The sequence below is a fragment of the Somniosus microcephalus genome, chromosome 2 (assembly GCF_052327205.1).
Source record: "Somniosus microcephalus isolate GS21.2 chromosome 2, FLI_Smic_1.0, whole genome shotgun sequence".
NCBI lineage: Eukaryota > Metazoa > Chordata > Chondrichthyes > Squaliformes > Somniosidae > Somniosus > Somniosus microcephalus.
Window position 1 is genome coordinate 253192060 of NC_140988.1, and position 22470 is coordinate 253214529.

The window sequence follows — 22470 nt, forward strand, 5'->3', positions numbered from 1 at the left end:
GGCATCTCCCCAGTCTGGACATGGGCTGGCTTGCCTGAGGGTGGTACGGATGGTCCGGCTTCCTCCTCCTCGTCACCTCCAGAGTCACTCGCACTGGCAGCTTGAGGGCCCGCCTCCCGAGCTGCTGATGCAGCATCTGAAAGCAGGGAGGTTCAAGAGTGGCTTTTGCAAAAGGACAGGGTGGCAGCAAGGGATGCATGAGTGCTGCAATGCTCTGAGTTGGCTCGAGAGTGAAAAAGCATGCTGGTGTGGAGAACAAGTGGAAGGAGAGAGGTCAAAAAGGTGATGACCTTACCATTGCTGTCCACAATGGGGCCGGCATCTCCAGAGGCGACGGGGCCAATCATCCGGCTTGCCACAATCCGGTGGTCTCGCTCCTCCAGGTCTGTAAGGGTCTGCAGGTGAGGCTGGCCTCCTCCTGTCCGATGCTGTAGCCTTCTATTATTAGCCAGCTTGGCCTACAAGAGAAAGGACGGGGTGTGATGAAACCTGCAGCCCTGATCTGGCATGACATGCCTCCCATGGTCGATTAGCCCTTACATTATGCACAGAGCTGAATGTGTGTGTGTGTTTCCAGAAAGGGCCATGGGTGCTGGATGACAGCTGGCCATTGGGGCTTTGCACACCCTCTGGCCATAAAGTGAGGTCCAGATGGAGGGATGAAGATGATCCTGAAAAAGGCACTCACCCTGACGACCTGAGTGAGGTCATTGAACTTCTTCCTGCATTGCACAGGAGTCCTGGGAACCATGCTGCTGGAGGTGACTCTGTTGGAAACCTCCCTCCAAGCTCTGTGATAGTCGCTGTGTTGAGGCCTCCTGCCATTCTCTGGGTAGAGTACAGATCGCCTGCGCTCCACCGCGCCAACCAGAGCATCCAATGCCCCCTCACTGAAGCGCTGCGCTCTCTCCCTGGCCCTCTCCATATTCATGCAGTTGTTGACGCCACAGGTAGGTTACCACCGAGTTTGAGGCCTACGAGGTACGAGGTGCAGGGTGCGGCTGGAGATGATAATCGATCCGCCCCTTTAAGAGCTGGCCGGCGCCAGCGTATCTGGCTGAAATCGATAATTGACAGCACCTGCGCTGCGCCCGCCCGCGGAGAAATTGTCACGCCGCCGGGTTAGCGCCTTAAGACTATCGTGCAGCGCCTGATGTAGTGCCGCAATAACCTTCAGGGGCGCAGCTACCCAATATCGCTCGAGGTGGCGATAAATTGCGCCTGGTGCTAAACTTTGCGCACTGCCAATACTAGCGCCCCAAACGGGGCGATACCAAATTTCTCCCCCAAGGTGTTCAGGAAAGATAGGAGGTGGTGTGGCAGTATTGGTTAAGGAGAATGTTACAGTGCTGGAGAGAGAGGATGTCCTGGAGGGGTCAAGGACAGAATCTATATGGCTAGAGTTAAGAAATAATAGAGTTGCCATTACACTACTAGGTGTATTCTATAGGCCACCAACTAGTGGGAAAAATATGGAGGAGCAAATTTGCAGAGAAATTACAGAGAGATGCAAGAACTATAGAGTAACAATAATGGGGGACTTCAACTATCCTAATATAAACTGGGATAGTAATATGTAAAGGGCAGAGAGGGGGAAGAATTTCTGAAGTGTGTTCAGGAGAACTTTCTTGATCAGTATGTTTCCGGCCCAAAGAGGAAGGAGGCATTGCTGGATCTGGTTCTGGAGAATGAGGTAGGTCAAGTGGAGCAAGTGTCAGTAGGGGAACATTTAGGGAACAGTGATCATAGTATCATAAAGTTTAGATTAGCTATGGAAAAGGACAGAAACATAGAAGATAGGAGCAGGAGTAGGCCATTCGGCCCCTCGAGCCTGCTCCGCCATTCAATTCGATCATGGCTGATCATCCAAATTCAGTACCCGGTCCCTGCTTTCTCCACATATCCCTTTAGCCTTAAGAAATATATCCAACTCCTTCTTGAATATATTTAATGAACTGGCCTCCACCGCCTTCTGTGGTAGAGAGTTCCACAGGTTCACCACTCTCTGGGTGAAGAAATTCCTCCTCATTTCTGTCCTAAATGGCCTACCCTTTATCCTTAGACTGTGTCCCCTGGTTCTGGACTCCCCGACCATCGGGAACATCCTTCCTGCATCCATTCTGTCCAGTCCTGTCAGAATTTTATAAGTTTCAATGAGATCACCTCTCATTCTTCTAAACTCCAGCAAGTACAAGCCCAATCGACCCAATCTCTCCTCATACGTCATTCCTGCCATCCCAGGTACCAGCCTGGTGAATCTTCGCTGAACTCCCTCCATGGCAAGAACATCCTTCTTCAGATAAGGCGACCAAAACTGCACACACTACTCAAGATGTGGTCTCACCAAGGCCCTGTACAACTGCAGCAAGACATCTTTGCTCCTGTATTCGAATCCTCTTGCTATGAATCATCTGCAAATTTGGAGATATTACATCTAGTTCCCTTGTCTAGATCATTAATATATATTGTGAATAGCTCGGGTCCAAGGACCGATCCCTGCGGTACCCCACTAGTCACTGCCTGCCACTCGGAAAAAGACCCGTTTATTCCAACTCTTTGCTTTCTGTCTGCCAACCAGTTCTCTATCCAAGTCAATACCTTGCCCCCAATCCCATGTGCCTTAACTTTACACGCTAATCTCTTATGCGGGACCTTATCGAAAGCCTTCTGAAAGTCCAAATACACCACATCCATTGGTTCTCCCTTATCTATTCTACTAGTTACATCCTCAAAAAATTCCAGGAGATTAGTCAAGCATGATTTACCTTTTGTCAATCCATGTCGACTTTGTCCGATCCTGTCACTGTTTTCCAAGTGCTCTGCTATTACATCTTTTATAATAGACTCTAGCATTTTCCCCACTACCGATGTCAGGCTTACCGGTCTGTAATTCCCCGTTTTCTCTCTACCACCTTTTTTGAATAGTGGGGTCACATTAGCTACCCTCCAATCCATGGGTACTGTTCCAGATTCCATCAAATGTTGGACGATGATCAGCAATGCATCTACTATTTCTAGGGCCACTTCCTTAAGTACCCTAGGATGTAGATTATCAGGCCCTGGGGATTTATCGACCTTCAATCCCATCAATTTCCCTAACACCATTTTCCCTACAAATACTGATTTCTTTCATTTCCTCCCTTTCATCAGACCCTATGTTCTCCGGCATCTCTGGGAGGTTATTTGTGTCCTCCTTTGTGAAGACGGAACCAAAATATGTATTTAATTGGTCTGCCATTTCTTTGTTCCCCATTATAAATTCCCCTGATTCTGACTGCAAGGGACCTACGCTTGACTTCACCAATCTTTTTCTCTTCACATATCTATAAAAGCTTTTACACTCAGTTTTTATGTTCCCTGCAAGCTTACTCTCATGTTCTATTTTCCCCTTCTTAATTAATCCCTTTGTCCTCCTTTGTTGAATCCTAACTTGCTCCCAATCCTCAGGATTATTGCTTTTTCTGGCCAATTTATATGTCCTCTCCTTGGATCTTATGCTATCCCTAATTTCCCTTGTTAGCCACGGTTGAGTCACCTTTTTTGTTTTATTTTTATGCCAAACTGGGATGAACAAATTCTGTAGTTCATCCATGCGGTCTTTGAATGTTTGCCATTGCCTATCCACCGTCAACCCTTTGAGTGACATTCCCCAATCAATCCTACCCAACTCGCGCCTTAGACCATCATAGTTTCCTTTATTTAAATTTAGGACCCTAGTCTCTGAGTCAACTACTTCATTCTCCATCTTAATGAAGAATTCGATCATATTATGATCGCTCCGACCCAAGGGGCCTTGTACAACAAGATTGCTAATTAATCCTTTCTCGTTACATAATACCCAGTCTAAGATGGCCTGATCTCTGTTTGGTTCCTCGACATATTGGTCCAGGAAACCATCCTGTAAACACTCCAGGAATTCCTCCTCCACAGTATTGTTACTAATTTGGTTAGCCCAATCTATATGTAGATTAAAGCCACCCATGATGACTGCTGTGCTCTTTTTTGCACACTTCTCTAATTTCCCTTTTATTGCCATCCCCAACCTCCGCCTCACTGTTTGGAGGTCTATATACCAATCCCACTAACGTTTTCTGCCCCTTGGTATTTCTCAATTCTACCCATACAGATTCCACATCATCAGAGCTAATATCCTTCCTTACAATTGTGTTAATCCCTTCTTTAACCAGTAATGCTACCCCACCTCCCTTTCCTTTTTGCCTATCTTTCCTGAATATTGAATACGTCTGGATGTTCAGTTCCCAGCCTTGGCCATCCTTGAGCCACGTTTCTGTAATCCCAACCAAATCATATTCGTTTACCTCTATTTGCGCAGCCAATTCATCCACCTTATTACGAATACTCCTCGCATTAAGACACAAAACCTTCAGGCTTATTTTGTTAACGCTCTTAGACCTATTAGAATTATTATTTACTGTGGCCATGTTTGATTTAAACCGTTGATTTCTCTGACTGCCACTTTTGTTTTTCTCTTTTTTTGCTTTTATCCTTTTTTCCCTTTCCTCTGTCCCCTTGCTCAGGTTCCCAACCCCCTGCCATCTTAGTTTAAACCCTCCCCCAGAGCACTAGCAAACACTCCCCCTAGGACATCAGTTCCAGCCCTGCCCAGGTGCAAACTGTCTGGTTTGAACTGGTCCCACCTCCCTCAGAACCGGTTCCAATGTCCCAGGAGCTTGAATCCGTCCCCCGGCACCATTCCCCTAGCCATGTATTCGTCTGAAATATCCTTCTATTTCTACTCTGACTAGCACGTGGCACTGGTAGCAATCCTGAGATTACTACCTTTGAGGTCCTATTTTTTAATTTACCTCCTAACTCCCTATATTCAGCTTTTAGGACAGGGAGCAGTCTGGAGTAAAAATACTTAAATTGGAGGAAGGCCAATTTCAGTGGGATGAGAATGGATCTGGCCCGGGTAAATTGGAATCCAAGGTTGGCAGGCAAAACTGTAATGGAACAATGGGTTGCCTTTAAAGAGGAAATAGTTCGGGTACAGTTGAGGTACATTCCCACTAAGGGGAAAAGTAGGGCAACTAAAGTCAAAGCTCCTAGGATGACGAAAGAGATGGAGAGCAAGATGAAGCAGGAAAAGGGGCGAGTATGACAGATATCAGGTTGAGAATACAGGTGGGAACCAGGCTGAATATAGAAAGTTCAGAGGAGAAGTGAAAAAGAAAATAAGAGGGGCAAAGAGAGGGTATGAGATTTACGAGAATGATTCCAGGGATGAGGGACTTCAGTTACGTGGATAGACTGGAGAAGCTGGGGTTGTTCTCCTTAGAGCAGAGAAGATTGAGAGGTGTTCAAAATTATGAGGGGTCTGGACAGAGTAGGCAGAGAGAAACTGTTCCCATTGGCAGAAGGGTCAAGAACCAGAGGAGTCAGATTTAAGGTGATTGGCAGCAGAACCAAAGGTGACATGAGGAAAAAAAAAATTTACTCAGCGAGTGGTTAGGATCTGGAATGCACTGTCTGAAAGGGTGGTGGAGGCAGATTCAATCACAGCTTTCAAAAGGGAGTTGGATAAGTAGCTGAAGAAAAAATATTTGCAAGGCTACGGGGAAAGGGTGGGTAGAGTGGGACTAGCTGAATTGCTCTTGCAGAGAGCCGGCACAGGCTCGACAGGCCTTTTGTGCTGTAACCATTCTATGATTCTATGAAGTATATAATGAATATAAATTGCAAATAAGTGCATTAAAAAAAAAGCGGAATATTCTGTCATGCCAATTAAGTTTCCTTTTTTTTAGGTAACTGATAGTGGGCGACCTCCGTTAACCTCATCAACGTTCATAAGACTTAAAATTATTGAAGAAAGTATTTATCCTCCAGCTATTCTTCCCCTGGAAATCCACATCACTACTGTTGGAGACGAGTATGCAGGTGGTGTTATTGGAAAGATTCATGCAACAGATCAGGACATTTATGATACTCTCACGTATAGTCTTGCATCCAACATGGGAAACTCATTTGCAGTTTCCAGCACTGATGGCAAAATGATCGCCCATAAGCTTTTGGATGTCGGACAATATGTTCTGAATGTCACTGTTACTGATGGTCGGTTCACAACAGCTGCCGATGTATCTGTGCACGTTAAGCAAGTAACTGAAAATCAGGTCAACCACTCTCTTGCCATTCAGTTTGCAAACATTACACCTGAAGAGTTTATAGGAGACTATTGGCGGAACTTCCAAAGAGCATTACGAAACATCCTTGGCGTTCGAAGGCATGATATTCATGTTATTAGTCTGCAACCTTCCGAACCATCTTCAAATTTGGATGTGCTCCTTACGGTCGATAAAGCAAGCAATTCTTTTCATCTGCCTGAAGTCCTTTTCCGCAAGCTGAATACCTCGGTGGTAGACATTGAAGAAATGATGGGTGTCCAAATACTGAAAGTCATTCACAAACTTTGTGCTGGCCTAGACTGTCCAATGAAATATTGTGAAGAGAAGATTACTATCGACAGAAATGCCATGTCAACGCACAGCACTGCTAGGCTAAGCTTTGTAACCCCGCGGCACCACCGAACAGCTATCTGTCTTTGTAAAGGTAAGGAAGCATATTATAAAATCAGTCAGCTCTATAACTATATAAAAATGTGTGAAGGGACCAATAATACAGTATGGAAATGCTTGTCTGCTGATTTGTTCTTGGCAAGAATTTTAAACATGTTAAATATACTACTACTTTCTGGTAGTGTAATACAGTCCTTTTTCGTAAAGCTATTCTGAAGAAGCTGTTCGGCAAGACGGGTGTTTTTATATCCTATGTTGTAGTATACCTGATCTAGCTTTCTAACAAGGTTCTGTCATGTTACCATAAAAGCTCACAAACTAACAGAATATAAATGCATATAAAGGAAAAAAATTACCTTTTTAAGTGGAAAGTTTTTGCACTATTCACTATTGTTTGAACTGTCTCTAATTGTTTTGATGAATATATTAAATTTAAGGTAGATATTCAAATGTTGATGTATCATTAATGATGTTGTAGAACAATGCGTTTTTCAGTTTGTGTTTTATATAGAGTAATTTATATTTTTATTTCTTCTAGGCAGCAAATGCCCTATGGTACATAAACTCTGTGAAGGTAATCTTTGTTCTGCTGATACTGAATGTGTACCTGATGCAAAGGAAGGAAGATATACTTGTTTATGTAAAAATGCCAAACATGGCCAATGCTCTGGTAAGGATTTTCAATATAACCCACGTTAAAACTTTAAAAAAAAAAAAAACAGATTCATTTGTCATAATGTAGATATTGATTATGAAAGCTTTCATTTCAGTGTTTGCCATATTTATTTGATGGCTTTCTTTTTCGTAACTGCGACTGAGTTTTACATCCTTGGTTTGCATTTTCAGGTGGTGCTTCTCTGTCATTCAATGGTAATAGTTACGTGAAATATCGACTCATGGAGAATGAAAACAAAGAAGAAATGAAACTCTCTCTGCGGTTGCGGACTTATCATCCACATGCAGTTGTCATGTATGCTAGAGGAACAGACTATAGCATTCTAGAGGTACATGCTTCTCACATAATAGGGAGCAAAAATTACTGAGTGCTATTAGGATTTGATTAATTCACTTATAAAATTCCAATTTGTGCTATTTTAACAATTTTTAACCAATTTACTTTAAATATTAATAATTTTATTACAATCGCGCACAAGAATTTTACATGACCATCTTAAATTTAAAATTTTTTAAAGTGCTAAGTAATTTCTGCTTCATGAGAGAAACTTGAGCAGTTCATGTTCATAAAATGTACCTTTATATTGCATTACTGGAAGTCACAGGTATTTGTTGCTATTCTTCAGAATATTTGATACAACAAAATACTCAAATTTGATCAGGAGAAGCCACATTCTATTATGCAGTTGGGTTAATGGAATATGATGTGTAAAATACTTGGGTCAATCTGTTTTTACACTTAAGACAGTTAGTTACAGTTAGATTATTTAGACTTTTTACTTTAAAAAATGATTGCCATACTGTACATTAAGATCTTAGACTTAAAAGAATTATTTGGATTAATGGAAGTTAGTACAAACCTGAAGTGTATTATTAGCCCATGTAAATGCATCAATTTTTCAGTTTTATGTAACAAGTAAAATTGATGATTTACTTTAATGCTCACACTGCTATTTTGCAGATTAACAATGGAAGACTGCAGTACAAATTTGACTGTGGCAGTGGACCAGGGACTGTGTCTGTACAGAGCATTCAAATCAATGATGGCGAATGGCATTCTGTTTCACTGGCGGTTGATGGCAATTACGCAAGACTGGTTCTAGACAGGGTCCACACAGCAGCTGGCACAGCTCCAGGCACCCTGAGAACACTAAACTTGGACAATTTTTTGTACTTCGGCGGCCATATCCGACAGCAACGCACAAAGCATGGTGGAAGCCCACAGATCAGTAATGGCTTTGGAGGGTGTCTGGAGTCTATTATGTTAAATGGGCAAGAGCTACCTTTGAACAGTAAGCCAAGAGTCTATGCAGTCATGGAGGAATCTGTTGAAATGTCTCCTGGATGTTCTCTCGTGCTTGCAGAAGGCTGCTCGAGCAGTCCATGTCTGAACAGTGGCACATGCTCTTCACTACCCAATGGAGGTGAGTCAATCATTTACAAGTGTAAAAATAGTTATGATGGTTAGTGAGATGCAGAATGCTTTAAATGTGATATTTAGCAGCTCCTTTAATGTATGTGAATATATTGCAGTCATAACCAGCTTTCAGTTGACAGTTGTTTGCTATAGTTACTGATGGTGAATTGAGTAAAGATAAACCATGCAGAAACTTTGGGGGAGGGGGGAATTTCCGGGGGGGTCAGCAGGCGGGATCGGTGGTGGGTCGGGTGGGAAAATGTGGGGGGGTTTTTTTTACAGCGGGTCGGGACCCCGCTGTCAACCCGCCGCCACACGCTTTTACCAAATTTTGGGTCTGTCAGCGCTGAGCAGACCCAACACGCAGCGTCGGGGGAGGCAATTCAGGTCATTATGACCTTGTTAACAGAGGATTAACAACAATTTTGAGCTCATCTTTCAAATTTACCAGCTCACCAACGGGGTCCACGCTGCTCGGGAATCACATCTGTTAAGCTGGGCGGGAGTTGAATGGCCATGGAATCATCTCATTACTTGACTGCTTGAAATGTGCTATAAAAGCTCCCATCTCACAGCTATTTACTTTCTAAGCTCAGAAGCTGTTGCTTACTGCATTTGGAAGATAGATTGAGCTTTTTGCAGGTTGCAAGTGTTTGTGGAGTAAAGTCTATCCAGTGCCACCTCTCTCACCATTGACAGATTGCTTCTGTCATCTCAACTTCACCTGCCATCTATTCCATCAGCATGAATACAGTTTATACTCTCTCATCTTGGTCCTCAGAATCGGACCACGATCAGCAGCACCAACAACAACACCAACCTTCTCCGCAATCACCTGATGCGACACAGGGCATCAGCACCCGACCACATTACTGCCTGGATTGCCGGGGATGGCCTCACCATGGCCACATTTATTTCACTTGACACTGCACACCTTGGCTACCACATGATGCGCCAGGTTGGCACCACCCCACACCAACAACCTAAAGCATCCCTACAATGCCCAAGCCATTCCTTTCACACTCATCAGCATTGCGGGGGTACCGTTATGTCTCACCATTCACTGCAACGCACTAAGCCACTTCCAAAGGTGCACACAAATCTGTCCAAGAACAGAATGTGTTGAAAATAAAGATTTTAATGTTTTACAGCACATTAACAGAAACTTTACATGAACATTGGCTAAAACACCCAAGTGTGCCTACCCTTGTGTGTTGTTAGTTGGTATGATTGAACTAGGATGAGTGTGAGGGATGGCTAGTGAGATGGGGAAGTGATAATGTAACTAGAGTGGGATGGGTGGAGGTGCAAGATAATTTGGTTTGAGTAAGGATGTGCAGGAGTGGGGTAGGGAAGGCAGAGTGATGGGGATGTGATGAGAGGCACAGCAGGATGAGGTTGAGCGTGGCTTTGCAATAACGTTTCATGATCTAATGAGATCATTGAAAGATTTGCGCCACTGCAGCCTGGTGCTCCCGAAGACATCCTTGCTTGAGCCCTCCTGTGCAATGTGCAACCAGGCTGTGTTGATCTACCGGGGAGGTCTCTTCTGCCCATTGGAAGGGAAGAGAACAACCTCCCTGTGTGCTGTGACTCCCTCCATAAGCATACGGAGGGAGTCATAGGAGAGCCTGGGTGCAGCCGTCCACCTCTGTGCAGTGCTTGTCAGTGTTTGCAGCACCTCAATGCTGTAGAACACTGATGGCACAAACGTCAAAGTAAATTTGCACATGGTCCTTTTAAGGAAACTGGCTAATGATGCGTCATCAAATGATGTCATCAGACCCGCTTCCTTCAGTTGTCCTGGAAACTCGCGGGCTTAACAAGCCCAATCAAGGGAAAGTCATGTCAGAGGCTGGGATGGAGACAGCAGCAAGGCCGCGACCCGCCACCGACATCGCCTGCCACAGACCTGCCGAGGTAGGGTAAATCGCGGCCTTGGTATGAATAGCAGCTGTATTGTTGTCCAGGCCTGTAACCGTGTTCAATAATTTAAGAACATTAGAAAACTTGGAATAAGAAGCAGCCCATCAAGTCTGTTGAGCAGACTATCTCCAATCTATTATGAAATCAAAACATTTAGTCGCCTGAGACAAAGCTCATACAAAAAAAGCTCATATGATCCCAAGCCAGGCAATGACTATCTCCAACAAGCGAGAGTCTAACTACCTCCCCTTGACATTCAACGGTATTACCATCGCCGAATCCCACACCATCAACATCCTGGGGATCACCATTGACCAGAAACTTAACTGGACCAGCCACATAAATACTGTGGCAACAAGAGCAGGTCAGAGGCTAGGTATTCTGCGGCGAGTGTCTCACCTGACTACCCAAAGCCTTTCCATCATCTACAAGGCACAAGTAAGGAGTGTGATGGAATACTCTCCACTTGCCTGGATGAGTGCAGCTCCAACAACACTCGAAGTTCGACACCATCCAGGACAAAGCAGCCCGCTTCATTGGCACCCCATAAACATTCACTCCCTCCACCACTGGCATACCATGGCTGCAGTGTGTACCATCTACAAGATGCACCACAGCAACTCGCCAAGGCTTCTTTGTCAGCACCTCCCAAACCCATGACCTCTTCCACCTAGAAGGACAAGGGCAGCAGGCACATGGGAACGCCACCACCTCCAAGTTCCTCCCCTCCAAGTAACACACCATCCTGACTTAGAAGTATATCGTCGATCCTTCATCGTCGCTGGGTCAAAATCCTGGAACTCCCTCCCTAACAGCACTGTGGGAGTACCATCACCACACGGACTGCAGTGGTTCAAGAAGGTGGATCACCACCACCTTCTCGGGGGCAATTAGGGATGGGTAATGAATGCTGGCCTTGCCAGCGACGCCCACATCCCATAAAAAACAAATTTAAATATAAGCAAAACTCCAGTTTATTTATCCATCTTCAATTTTCCAGTTGTCAGCCCTAACCTACTGTTCCCCAGACAACATATCTGCTCATTATATTCTGTTGAGTATTTTGCCATCTCCAATTATATTTGGCCCATAAAACTATGAAATCCCAATTTTAACCTAGTGTTTATCCTGCCCCTTTTTGACGGAGCTAGTAATCTCACCATTGACTACTTTTGCCAGGAGTCTGTTTTGTATAGTCTACTACTGTATAAGGGGGGAAATATTTTAAACCTGTGTCCTCTAATTCAGTGCTTCCAGTCCAAGTCAAGTAACCTATTTATATTTACATTATCTATGCCTCTCAGCACTTTAAATACCTGGATCCTGGTTTTATGTTCAGTGTAGATGTTTGGGCCATTGGGACTTACAAATGTTGCAATTGGCTGTCATTTATTTTTCAATCTTGGAAATAATGACATCTTACAGTATGAGGTATCCTTACCACTCTGTGTGGCTGGCTTTCCCACAAAGATTCTTGACCATCAATAATATGTTTGTGTTTGTTTAAGCAGTGTCTGGTTACTCTAGTTACCTTATTAAAAAAATTTAAAAAGCCTAAAATTATTTTGTCTCATACATGAAGTCTTCTACAGTCAAAATGTATAAAAAGGTCAGCTGATAATACTTAAGATCACTAGGATGTGACGGTGGCTTTAGATCTGATTTAAGCTGCTAGTTTTATGACACTTGAATTAAATAGTCACAGAGCAGAAATCCATTTCATCATGAATAAACCAATCTTACATTCTGCACATCTAATAAAATATGCCAATCTATTCAGAACATCATTCACAATACAAACAACCACCATGCCCCTCTCAGATTTTTTTTTTTTACAAGGTATTAAAATTTCCTTTTTAGAAGATTTTAATACCATAAAAGTTAATGTTCTCAACAACACCATAGTGCACAATGTCACAATAAGAGAACAAGGAACTTCAACTAATAATCTCAATGAAAGCATTTAATATAGCAATACCTCAGAATTCTGGATGTTGCTCTGCACTAAACAGATCTGCGGACAATAAGGAGCTTGACCTGTGACCTTTATTTAGAGCACGAGTGGTTTATTGCCGCATAATAACAAAATTTTACGGTATATTGCTTCATTGACGACTGTTACATACTTAATAGCACTGTGTATTCATATGGTTTTTGCTGGGTGAAAGATTAACGGACTTCATTTTATCTGAGGTGATGGATGACTTAAAAATTCACATGGATCAGTGATCTCTACTTTTGATATGTATCCTGGCTGTTTTCACCTTATTTGCTGGATAGTGGACTTGTTAGATAATCCAGCTGCTACTCAAAGTCAAAAGAATGAGCAGCATTGAAAATTTAGATAGGTTGGGAAGTGCATTTTAATGTATTGGAAGGCCAGATTTTTAGATGGTCGTGGAGATAATTTCAACATTGGTATTGGCAACTATCTCTATATGATTGTTGATTTAAAAAAAATTATAGTTCTGATAGATGAGAATACTGTCTTATTGCAGTTTTAGCATTGGTAGTTTTATTAATTCCTTAATTGTCTTTAGTCACCCCATTCTACATGAACTTCTGTTTTTGCAGGTTACTTTTGCAAATGTACATCTCTGTTTACGGGTATTCATTGTGAGGTTGGTGTCAGCCCTTGTGCCTCCAACCCATGTCTATATGGTGGAACTTGCATTCCAGTGAATGATGATTATATCTGCCAATGTAGAGGACAGTATACAGGACAAAGGTTAGTTTTTCAGTCATATCCTAGGCAGAATTTTAATTGAAATTGTAATTTGGACAGTATCTTGTTGAACTGAAAATGTATAAGCTGGTACAATCTTTTCCTGACATTTACTGAAGTACATTAAGTTTAAAATATATTACCGAGATTGAAAGCACATGTGTACATTTTTGGAGGCTGTTATCTGAATTTAAACTGTGACTACATTAGTTTGAAGAAGGTACAATGATGACAGAATTTTAGGGATGATTCTGGCACAATAAGGCATGCATATTTCTGATCTTTAGAATATATGGGCTGGATTTTTATTGAGGAGGCGGATAGGAAGCGGGACTACAACTTTCGGGATTGTAGTCCCGCCCAGCGGGCTCGGCAAGCCAATTAAGGGCCACCCAGCAACAGGTGACATCACAGATTGACATTTCATCTGTCAAGAGCTTTTGACAGATGAAATATCAGCGTTCGACAGCTGTTTGAAGCTGTCAAACACTGACAGTCTATACTCCAAGTTAATTCCTTCCTCTCAGGCTGATTTAGAGATCTCTCCGGAACAGAAAGCTGAATGCTGCAATTTTTGACAGATCGCGGCCATTCTGCTTTCTGTGCCGGTGAGATGAGGGACTCCCGAGACCTGAAGGAAGGAAGGCTGTAAAGCTAAGTACATGTAAGTAAAACTACTTTAAACACTTTACACACACCAAACACACTTACCTCTTCTCTCATGCACCCATCACTCACCTGAACACCGGACATCTCGACCCCTCCAAGCCCTTCATCCCGAAGGCCCGCCTCGTTAACTTGGCTTAGTTTTGAGCCATCGGGAATCCCACACTTCAATAAAAATAGGGATTAGGCTAAAAACTGCCTGTTAACTACCTGTTAACAGGCAGTTAATTGGCACTAATCCCCTTCCCGCCTCAGGGAGGTGGGTCCCAGTGCGGGTCGGGTATCCTTCTCCTTTGAAACTGGCATGGGGGCGGGATGGGTTCGTGCCCCCCAATTTCAAGATTATAACCCCCCACACGCCTCCAATCCCACCTCCACGGCTCAATGAAAATCCTGCCCTATGTAGCCTGAGTGTATCTTGTTCACAATGAAATTGTTCTCTGCACCTGCTTTTCAAATATAATAATAATAATCAACTTTATTGTCATTGTTAGTGCACAAGTGCAGTACAACGAAATGTAGGCTTGCGGCTCCCGAGAGTGTACATTTAGATTAAGACATTTAAACATTCAACATTCATTTGGCTTGTAATACATTAACATAAACATAACCATAATAAAGTGCATTGGCAGATGTGCAGGCTTTAGAGTTTATTTGTGGAGTTCAGTACGATGACAGCCCTGGGAAACAGACACTGCGGATAGAGGATCATTTCCACAACAACTCGGACCCCCGGCGCATGTGGCAAGGCATCCAGTCCATCACTGACTACAAGGGCAAAAACACCAGCCCCCCGGCTAGCGATGCCTCCCTTCCGGAGGAGCTTAACAACTTCTACGCTCGCTTCGACAGGGCGCCGGCTACCAAAGCCTTGCCACCCCCGGAAGACCAGGTACTCACTCTGTCGACCTCTGACGTAAGGGGTGTTCTACGCGGAGTGAACACATGAAAGGCTGCTGGACCGGATAGCATCCCTGGACGGGTACTCAAGGAATGTGCTGATCAGCTGGCTGATGTCTTCACCGCCATCTTCAATCTGTCATTGGCCCAGGCAGTAGTCCCTACATGCTTCAAGACCGCTACCATTATTCCTGTGCCAAAACAAACCGCTGTGACGTGCCTGAACGACTATCGACCTGTCGCACTCACACCCATCATAATGAAGTGTTTCGAGAGACTGGTCCTGGCTCACATCAAAGCCAGTGTTCCCGCCTCTCTTGACCAACACCAGTTTGCCTATCGTGCAAACAGATCAACGGAGGATGCAATCACAACTGCTCTACACTCGGCACTGAATCACTTAGATGGGAAGGAGACCTACATCAGAATGCTGTTCATAGACTACAGCTCAGCATTCAACACTATCGTCCCCAACAAGCTGGCCACCAAACTCCAAACTCTTGGCCTGAACACTTCCCTCTGCAACTGGACCCTGGACTTCCTAACAAACAGACCCCAGTCTGTCAAATTAGGTAACCACACCTCCCCCGCCCTGACCCTGAACACGGGGGCCCCACAAGGATGTGTGCTGAGCCCCCTCCTCTACTCCCTCTTCACCCACGACTGTGTGGCTGTTCATGGTTCCAACACCATCATCAAGTTTGCGGATGATACCACAGTAGTAGGCCAGATCACCAACAACGATGAGTCAGCCTACAGGGAGGAGGTCCAGCATCTCGTGAAGTGGTGCGCCGATAACAACCTGGCCCTTAACATCAAGAAAACCAAAGAAATCATTGTGGACTTCAGGAAGTCTAAAGGCGGAAGTCACACTCCCATCCACATCAATGGGGCTGTGGTGGAAAGGGTGGACAGCTTTAAGTTCCTCGGAGTCCACATCACGGAAGACCTCTCCTGGTCCCTCAATATCTCCTCTCTGCTCTCTGGTGAAGAAGGCCCAGCAGTGCCTATATTTCCTAAGGAGGCTGAAGGGATGTAACCTGTCACCCCTGATCCTCTCTAACTTTTACCGCTGCACAATAGAGAGCATCCTGACAAACTGTATCACAGTATGGTATGGCAGCTGTAGCTACTATGACCGGAAAGCCCTGCAGCGGGTAGTCAAAACTGCCCAACGCATTACCGGCACCCGGCTACCAACCATAGAGCACATATACCAGAAACGCTGTTTACGGAGGTCACGGTCCATCATCAAAGACCCTACCCACCCCAGCCACAGTCTGTTTGCCCTCCTGCCATCTGGGAGACGCTACAGATGCATCCGCACCCGTACGACCAGATTTAGGAACAGCTTCTTTCCCAGGGCTGTCATCCTACTGAACTCCACAAATAAACTCTAAAGCCTGCACATCTGCCAATGCACTTTATTAAGGTTATGTTTATGTTAATGTATTACAAGCCAAATGTATGTTGAATGTTTAAATGTCTTAATCTAAATGTACACTCTCGGGAGCCGCAAGCCTACATTTCGTTGTACTGCACTTGTGCACTAACAATGACAATAAAAGTTGATTTGATTTTGATTTGATTTTGGGAAAGAAGCTGTTCCTAAATCTGGTCGTTCGGGTGCGAATGCATCTGTAGCGTCTCCCAGATGGCAGGAGGGCGAACAGACTGTGGCTGGGGCGGGTAGGGTCTTTGATGATGGTCCGTGACCTCCGTAAACAGCGTTTCTGGTATATGTGCTCTATGGTCGGTAGCCGGGTGCCGGTAATGCGTTGGGCAGTTTTGACTACCCGCTGCAGGGCTTTCCGGTCATAGTAGCTACAGCTGCCATACCATACTGTGATACAGTTCGTCAGGATGCTCTCTATTGTGCAGCGGTAAAAGTTAGAGAGGATCAGGGGTGACAGGTTACATCCCTTCAGCCTCCTTAGGAAATATAGGCGCTGCTGGGCCTTCTTCACCAGAGAGGAGGTATTGAGGGACCAGGAGAGGTCTTCCGTGATGTGGACTCTGAGGAACTTAAAGCTGTCCACCCTTTCCACCACAGCCCCATGGATGTGGATGGGAGTGTGACTTCCGCCTTTAGACTTCCTCAAGTCCACAATGATTTCTTTGGTTTTCTTGATGTTAAGGGCCAGGTTGTTATCGGCGCACCACTTCACGAGATGCTGGACCTCCTCCCTGTAGGCTGACTCATCGTTGTTGGTGATCTGGCCTACTACTGTGGTATCATCCGCAAACTTGATGATGGTGTTGGAACCATGAACAGCCACACAGTCGTGGGTGAAGAGGGAGTAGAGGAGGGGGCTCAGCACACATCCTTGTGGGGCCCCCCGTGTTCAGGGTCGGGGGGTATTATCCAGGTTATATTATGGAAAACTTGTTTTTTTTTGCATCTTTGCTCTTTTCAGCAAACTGGCAGTAAACCAGTGGCCCTATTGAAAAACATGGAGCTAAACTTGAGCTTTTAACCATTACTGCAAGAAATCTTTTTCAGCCAGCGTAACTATGGTGCTCATCCTTGCTGATGAAAGGACTAATTTAACCGCCATGAATGATGAATTTGGATAAAAGCCAGTAAAATAGAAGGCAGTTGGTGAACAGTCCCTATCTGTGATATCCCTTCTGCTTTGTCCATTTGAAACAACAATTTTCCTAAACACACAGACACCTTGGCATATCATGTAAATGTTATTTGATCATATATGGTATATTGTAGTTTCATATTGCCCCATGCCTTCCAATGATGTGCTAGCCATAATACATATTTAATATTTTAGCAATATGCTTAGGATTCATAGAGTGAAGATTTCTTCTCTGCATTCTCTTTAGCAAAATCATGAATGCATCCTTTATAGACAATGCTACAATGTTGCTACAAATGGTGCACAGAGGGCACCTCCCCTTTCTTTTTGCTGGAACTGTGACGTCCTGATATTCGCTAGAAGTTTCCATCCATGGGGTATAAAATTCAAATTTGCTGAAGGCGCAACCTTCAATGGAAAGGAAAATCAGGTCGAGTGGATAACGGGCAGCCGATGCACCACTTTCCACTTGGAGCCCCCGGCCAAAGTTGAATTTACCCTTTGGTTTCAACCTGTCCACAAAAGTGAAAAATAATCAACTGCCACATGGAGGTGCCTCCTATGAATTACAGCATCTTTGTAATTTGATCTGTATTGATTTTAGGTGTCAGATGGGTCCTTACTGCAAAGATAATCCTTGTAAAAATAACGGCAGATGTATCGATAGCCTTGATGGCCCTGTCTGTGAGTGTGAAGTAGGATACCATGGAGAAAGGTTTGTATTTTCCATATCTGCACCTTTTAGATGCATAATATCTTTTTAGTATTTTTCTTCCAAGGAATTCAACTTTACATTTTATTTTAATTATTTCCCTAGGTGCTTGGCTGATATTGACGAATGTCATAAAAGTCCCTGTCTCCACGAAGGCAGGTGCGAAAACACATACGGGTCCTTCAATTGCAACTGCAGCCATGGCTTTGTTGGAAAACTTTGTGACGATACTGTCGTTAACAAATATGTATCTACGTCCTGGAATATTGGCCTAGAAGAAGTTATTGGAATTATAGTCTTTGTAGCAACCATATTCATCCTTGTTTTATTCTTTGTTGTCTTCCGTAAGAAGATTTGTAAAAAGAAGCATCGTAAAGATGCTACTGAAAAACGCATCGGAGCTACTACATCTTTCTTGCAGAAGAACTACTTTGATTCTAAAATTAGTAAAACAATCTATTCAGATATTCCGCCACAGGTGCCTGTTCGTCCAATCTCTTATACTCCTAGTATTCCAAGCGACTCTAGAAACAACCTTGACCGAAATTCTTTTGAAGGATCTGCTATACCAGAGCATCCAGAGTTCAGCACCTTCAACCCAGACTCCATGCACGGCCACCGGAAAACCGTGGCCGTATGCAGTGTTGCTCCAAACCTACCTCCTCCTCCTCCATCCAACTCTCCTTCAGACTGTGATTCCATACAAAAACCCAGCTGGGACTATGATTATGACGGTAAGTATTTTAATGTAATCATTATAAATCAACCAATTTTTCCCCCTCTTATTCTTCCCCTGAACTCTTGCTACACACGATTCCTGGCCTATCAGGTGACCTGCTACCATGCTTTTCTGCTCACAACATTCGAGTCATGCATTGATATGCTGGTTTGCTACTGAAGACAGCTCTACTATTGGCAGCAAACCAGGAATGTAAACTGAGTGGTGCTACCGACACCGGAGATTGTGCAGCAGCCAAATGAGATTGTTTTATTGGGCATTTCGACAACATAAATTGAACTTGGCTTCTCTTCATAGTTGGAGACAGCTATATTTATTGTGACAGAACCCACCCGTACAGGGCAGGGAAGTGAGTTTACATTAGCTTTCTTGTATGGACTTTTCCCAGACATCAGGCAAGATACATAATCAAGAACCATCATTTAATTGCAGAATTCATTGACTGCTGAAGAAAGCGTCCTGCAATATAAATGAGCCGTTTTCTGCTCAAAACCTGCAATTGGTATTACAGAACTACTTCCTGAAACAGTTCTATAATATGAATGAACTATAACTGACTGCTAGCAAGAGTCTGAGAAGAACCCGACTTAACTACTTTGCCTATTTAGTTTGCCACCCTTCCCCTTTCTTCTTTCCTCCACATTGTCAACACCCATTCAATGACATTAGGAGCAAATTGTGTCGGAAAATTTGGTGTAAATCATATTTAATTGTTCAATTGGTACACAATATTATGTCAGCACCCCCACTACAGCCAGTTATTTTAAAAGGAACTTTATGCCTTGCACTGACAATCAAATAACCAATATATTAGAAAACATTAGGTAGCCATTAGCAGCTTAAAACCTGACGAGGATATTTCTGCTTTTGTGTGTGGTAGCACTTGCGTGAAAAATACTTACTGGCCCTACATACTATTTGATAAATAAATAGACACATTTGACTATTTTAACTCTATTTCTTAAATTTGTTTTTCTGAATGCATGCATTTTAAATCCACTCATAAAAGATTTTTTCATTGTTAGTTGTTGAAAGCACAAGTGCCTTTGCTGGTTAGCAGATGTTTTTAAAAAAAAAAAAAAAAAACTTGTATCTGTTTTGTTCACTTATAGCTAAAGTGGTGGATCTCGATCCCTGTCTATCAAAGAAGCCGCTTGAGGACAGTGCTTGTCATCCTTTTAACACCCATGGAAGCATCTCAGAAGTGCAGTCCCTTAGCTCTTTCCAGTCTGAATCATGTGATGACAATGGTAAGAATTTCAACATCAAAATCTTATGTACTGTTACTAGTTTCTCTCTTTTAGAGGACATTAAATTCTTATTGAAATTCAATGCATATCATTTATCAAAGCAATCATCTGAAGACAAAAGTTCTACATTTCCCTGCCATTAATAGCTGAAGTTTCATTGGCTGTTCCATTATTACTAACGTTTGGTCTACTCAAAATCCAAGTATTGCATACTGAAAAAACATTATACTAATTAAGTGACTTCCAACTCCATCTTAATCTTTGGATGTCACTGTATTTCTGGAGAATGTTTTAGAGGTTGTTGTTAAATTTCACTTTGCTGTGGTCTTAGCTCCCATCTGGGTCAGGTCTCCGATGAGCGAGAACAGGATTTAACAAGTATTCAGTTGCACATTCGATTGCAGCAGTAATGGAGGAAGTCCTTGCGAGAAATGGGATTTTCTGATATTGATTGATAGCTTCACAGTTGGTTATTGATTCCCAATGAAAGCAGGAGTTTAAAAATAAAACTTGTAGAGTTATCTGATGAGATATTACTTGACTCTTGGGAGTTGATATTCCTGACTGCTAATTTTAGCAAAAAGTAGTCACACATAAAATGTGATGTAATGTAGCTATAAAGTGCTGATAAACTATGTATTTAACACTGCTCTGTGGATTCATACTCTTTATATAAAAAAAAAACAAATTCTCATGATTATTAACAAAATGTCTGTTTGCTGGGGTCTTGTTAAGTTACTGTGCTTTATTGAAGTAAAAGATATAACTGACAGAACAAAGAAGCATATGGGGGAGGGGAGGTGGAACTCCCTGAATTAGCTCAAAAAGCCAACAGTTGCCAGTGCAAGCTCCAGTAATTAGATTTGGGCTAAGCTGCACCATCCTACTGTGATACCGTCACATGCTGCTTTAGTACTGGTTATGTTATTGCTAAATTCACACCAGAAACCAATGTATAATTTTGTAGAACATTGTTGCATGAAGAGACTGCAAGTCAGTCTTGGAATATGAAAACTGTGACTTAATAAAGCATGTGCACTAGATTCTGAACCGTAGAATGATACGGCACAGAGGGAGGCCATTCGGCCCATCGTGCCTGTGCCGGAATGCATTTGTTTGTAAATTGCAGGTTAGCTTCAAGATTATAATCTGATTCATCTGCATGGCAATGATCCAAAATAAACTCAAGAATGTTGAGTCCACTCTGTACTTCTCAAAATCTAGGGTGGTGTAATTAGTCTTTAGCAGCAGCGCACAAACAGGCAAAAACGAGTCGGCAGCCCAATTTACATCCTTGATTTTCTTTTAGTTTAGCTGTCACCTTGCATTGCTCTGTTTTAAGAGGATTATAGTGCACAAATAAAGATGGCCTGAATTTCTGCAGAGTTCTCCTTGATTGCCTGCCATAAGTTTGCCTTTTTTCCCCAGAGGTTCCACCAAAGACCTTACAAGTAGATATCTTTATCATCGTGTTCAGCATGACTGCGATTTCAGGGGCTCAGAAATACGGTTGAAGAAATTTCTTCAGGCCTGTTTTCGACCAAAAGGCCTGTGGTTGGCCTGAAATTGGGCCACATTGACATTTTATGCATGAGCTGCTAGTGCTTGTCACAACTTCACAGGTAGTTCGCACATTACAAATGCTGAATGTCTGGCTGCTTGCCTCGCCGACAGTGACCCAAAGTTAAGTCCCAAAGTTAGCGGCCGCAGGAGCCGCTGAAGGATTCTGAGCGGGACAGTCCTGGCCTCTGCTCCGCTCATCGTTAAATCATTTTACAGAGGGGTCCTTCAGCAGACATTAAGGCCCTAATTAAAGCCTGTTTTTAAAAAAAAAAACTGGGCTTGCCAAATTTAGCAGTGGCACAGACACGCATGCAAATTTGGACTAGGGGGCCAAAATTGCGCAGGGGGAGCATTCCCCTCTTATTCCCCCAGTGGTTGCACTTATGCTGCAAGTGTATGTGTGGATGCCAGGATCAGGCTTGGCTTAGTGTGATTTCCTCCACAGTTGGATAGTCTGCCAGCAGCCTCTGCTAAGAATCACACATGAATCATAGCCACTTGAGTGAGCTGAGGCTGAATGGTGCTTGGGGAGCCATACCCCAGGGAGCAAGTCAGTACCTCCAGGAGAGGAGGAAAAGATGACATTTGGATTTAAATTAACTCCATTTTGTACATCTTACAAATCTATGGAAGTTACTGATTTTGTTTTTAATTTCACTTCTGCAGGATTATAATATATATATATATATCTTTATATATATATAAACGGATCCTTCTGTCTGCCCTTCTGTCTGCCCTTCTGTCTGTCCTCGGGTGTGCGTCTGTCCGGCTAT

General features: G+C 43.3%; 1 protein-coding gene across 3 annotated transcripts in view; it reads left to right on the forward strand.

Moving 5' to 3' along the window:
- The window catches only part of fat1a (FAT atypical cadherin 1a), a 274663-nt gene extending 252725 nt beyond the window's left edge, over positions 1-21938 (forward strand). For all 3 annotated transcript variants that reach the window (XM_085970887.1, XM_085970905.1, XM_085970896.1), the window contains 8 exons: positions 5766-6567; positions 7072-7203; positions 7380-7537; positions 8170-8632; positions 13126-13279; positions 18038-18148; positions 18251-18879; positions 19997-21938. In XM_085970887.1, the coding sequence (XP_085827013.1) occupies positions 5766-6567; positions 7072-7203; positions 7380-7537; positions 8170-8632; positions 13126-13279; positions 18038-18148; positions 18251-18879; positions 19997-20277 (2730 nt within the window). In that variant the 3' untranslated portion in view covers positions 20278-21938. The remainder of the gene's footprint in view (positions 1-5765; positions 6568-7071; positions 7204-7379; positions 7538-8169; positions 8633-13125; positions 13280-18037; positions 18149-18250; positions 18880-19996) is intronic.
- Positions 21939-22470: the final 532 nt, after the last annotated feature.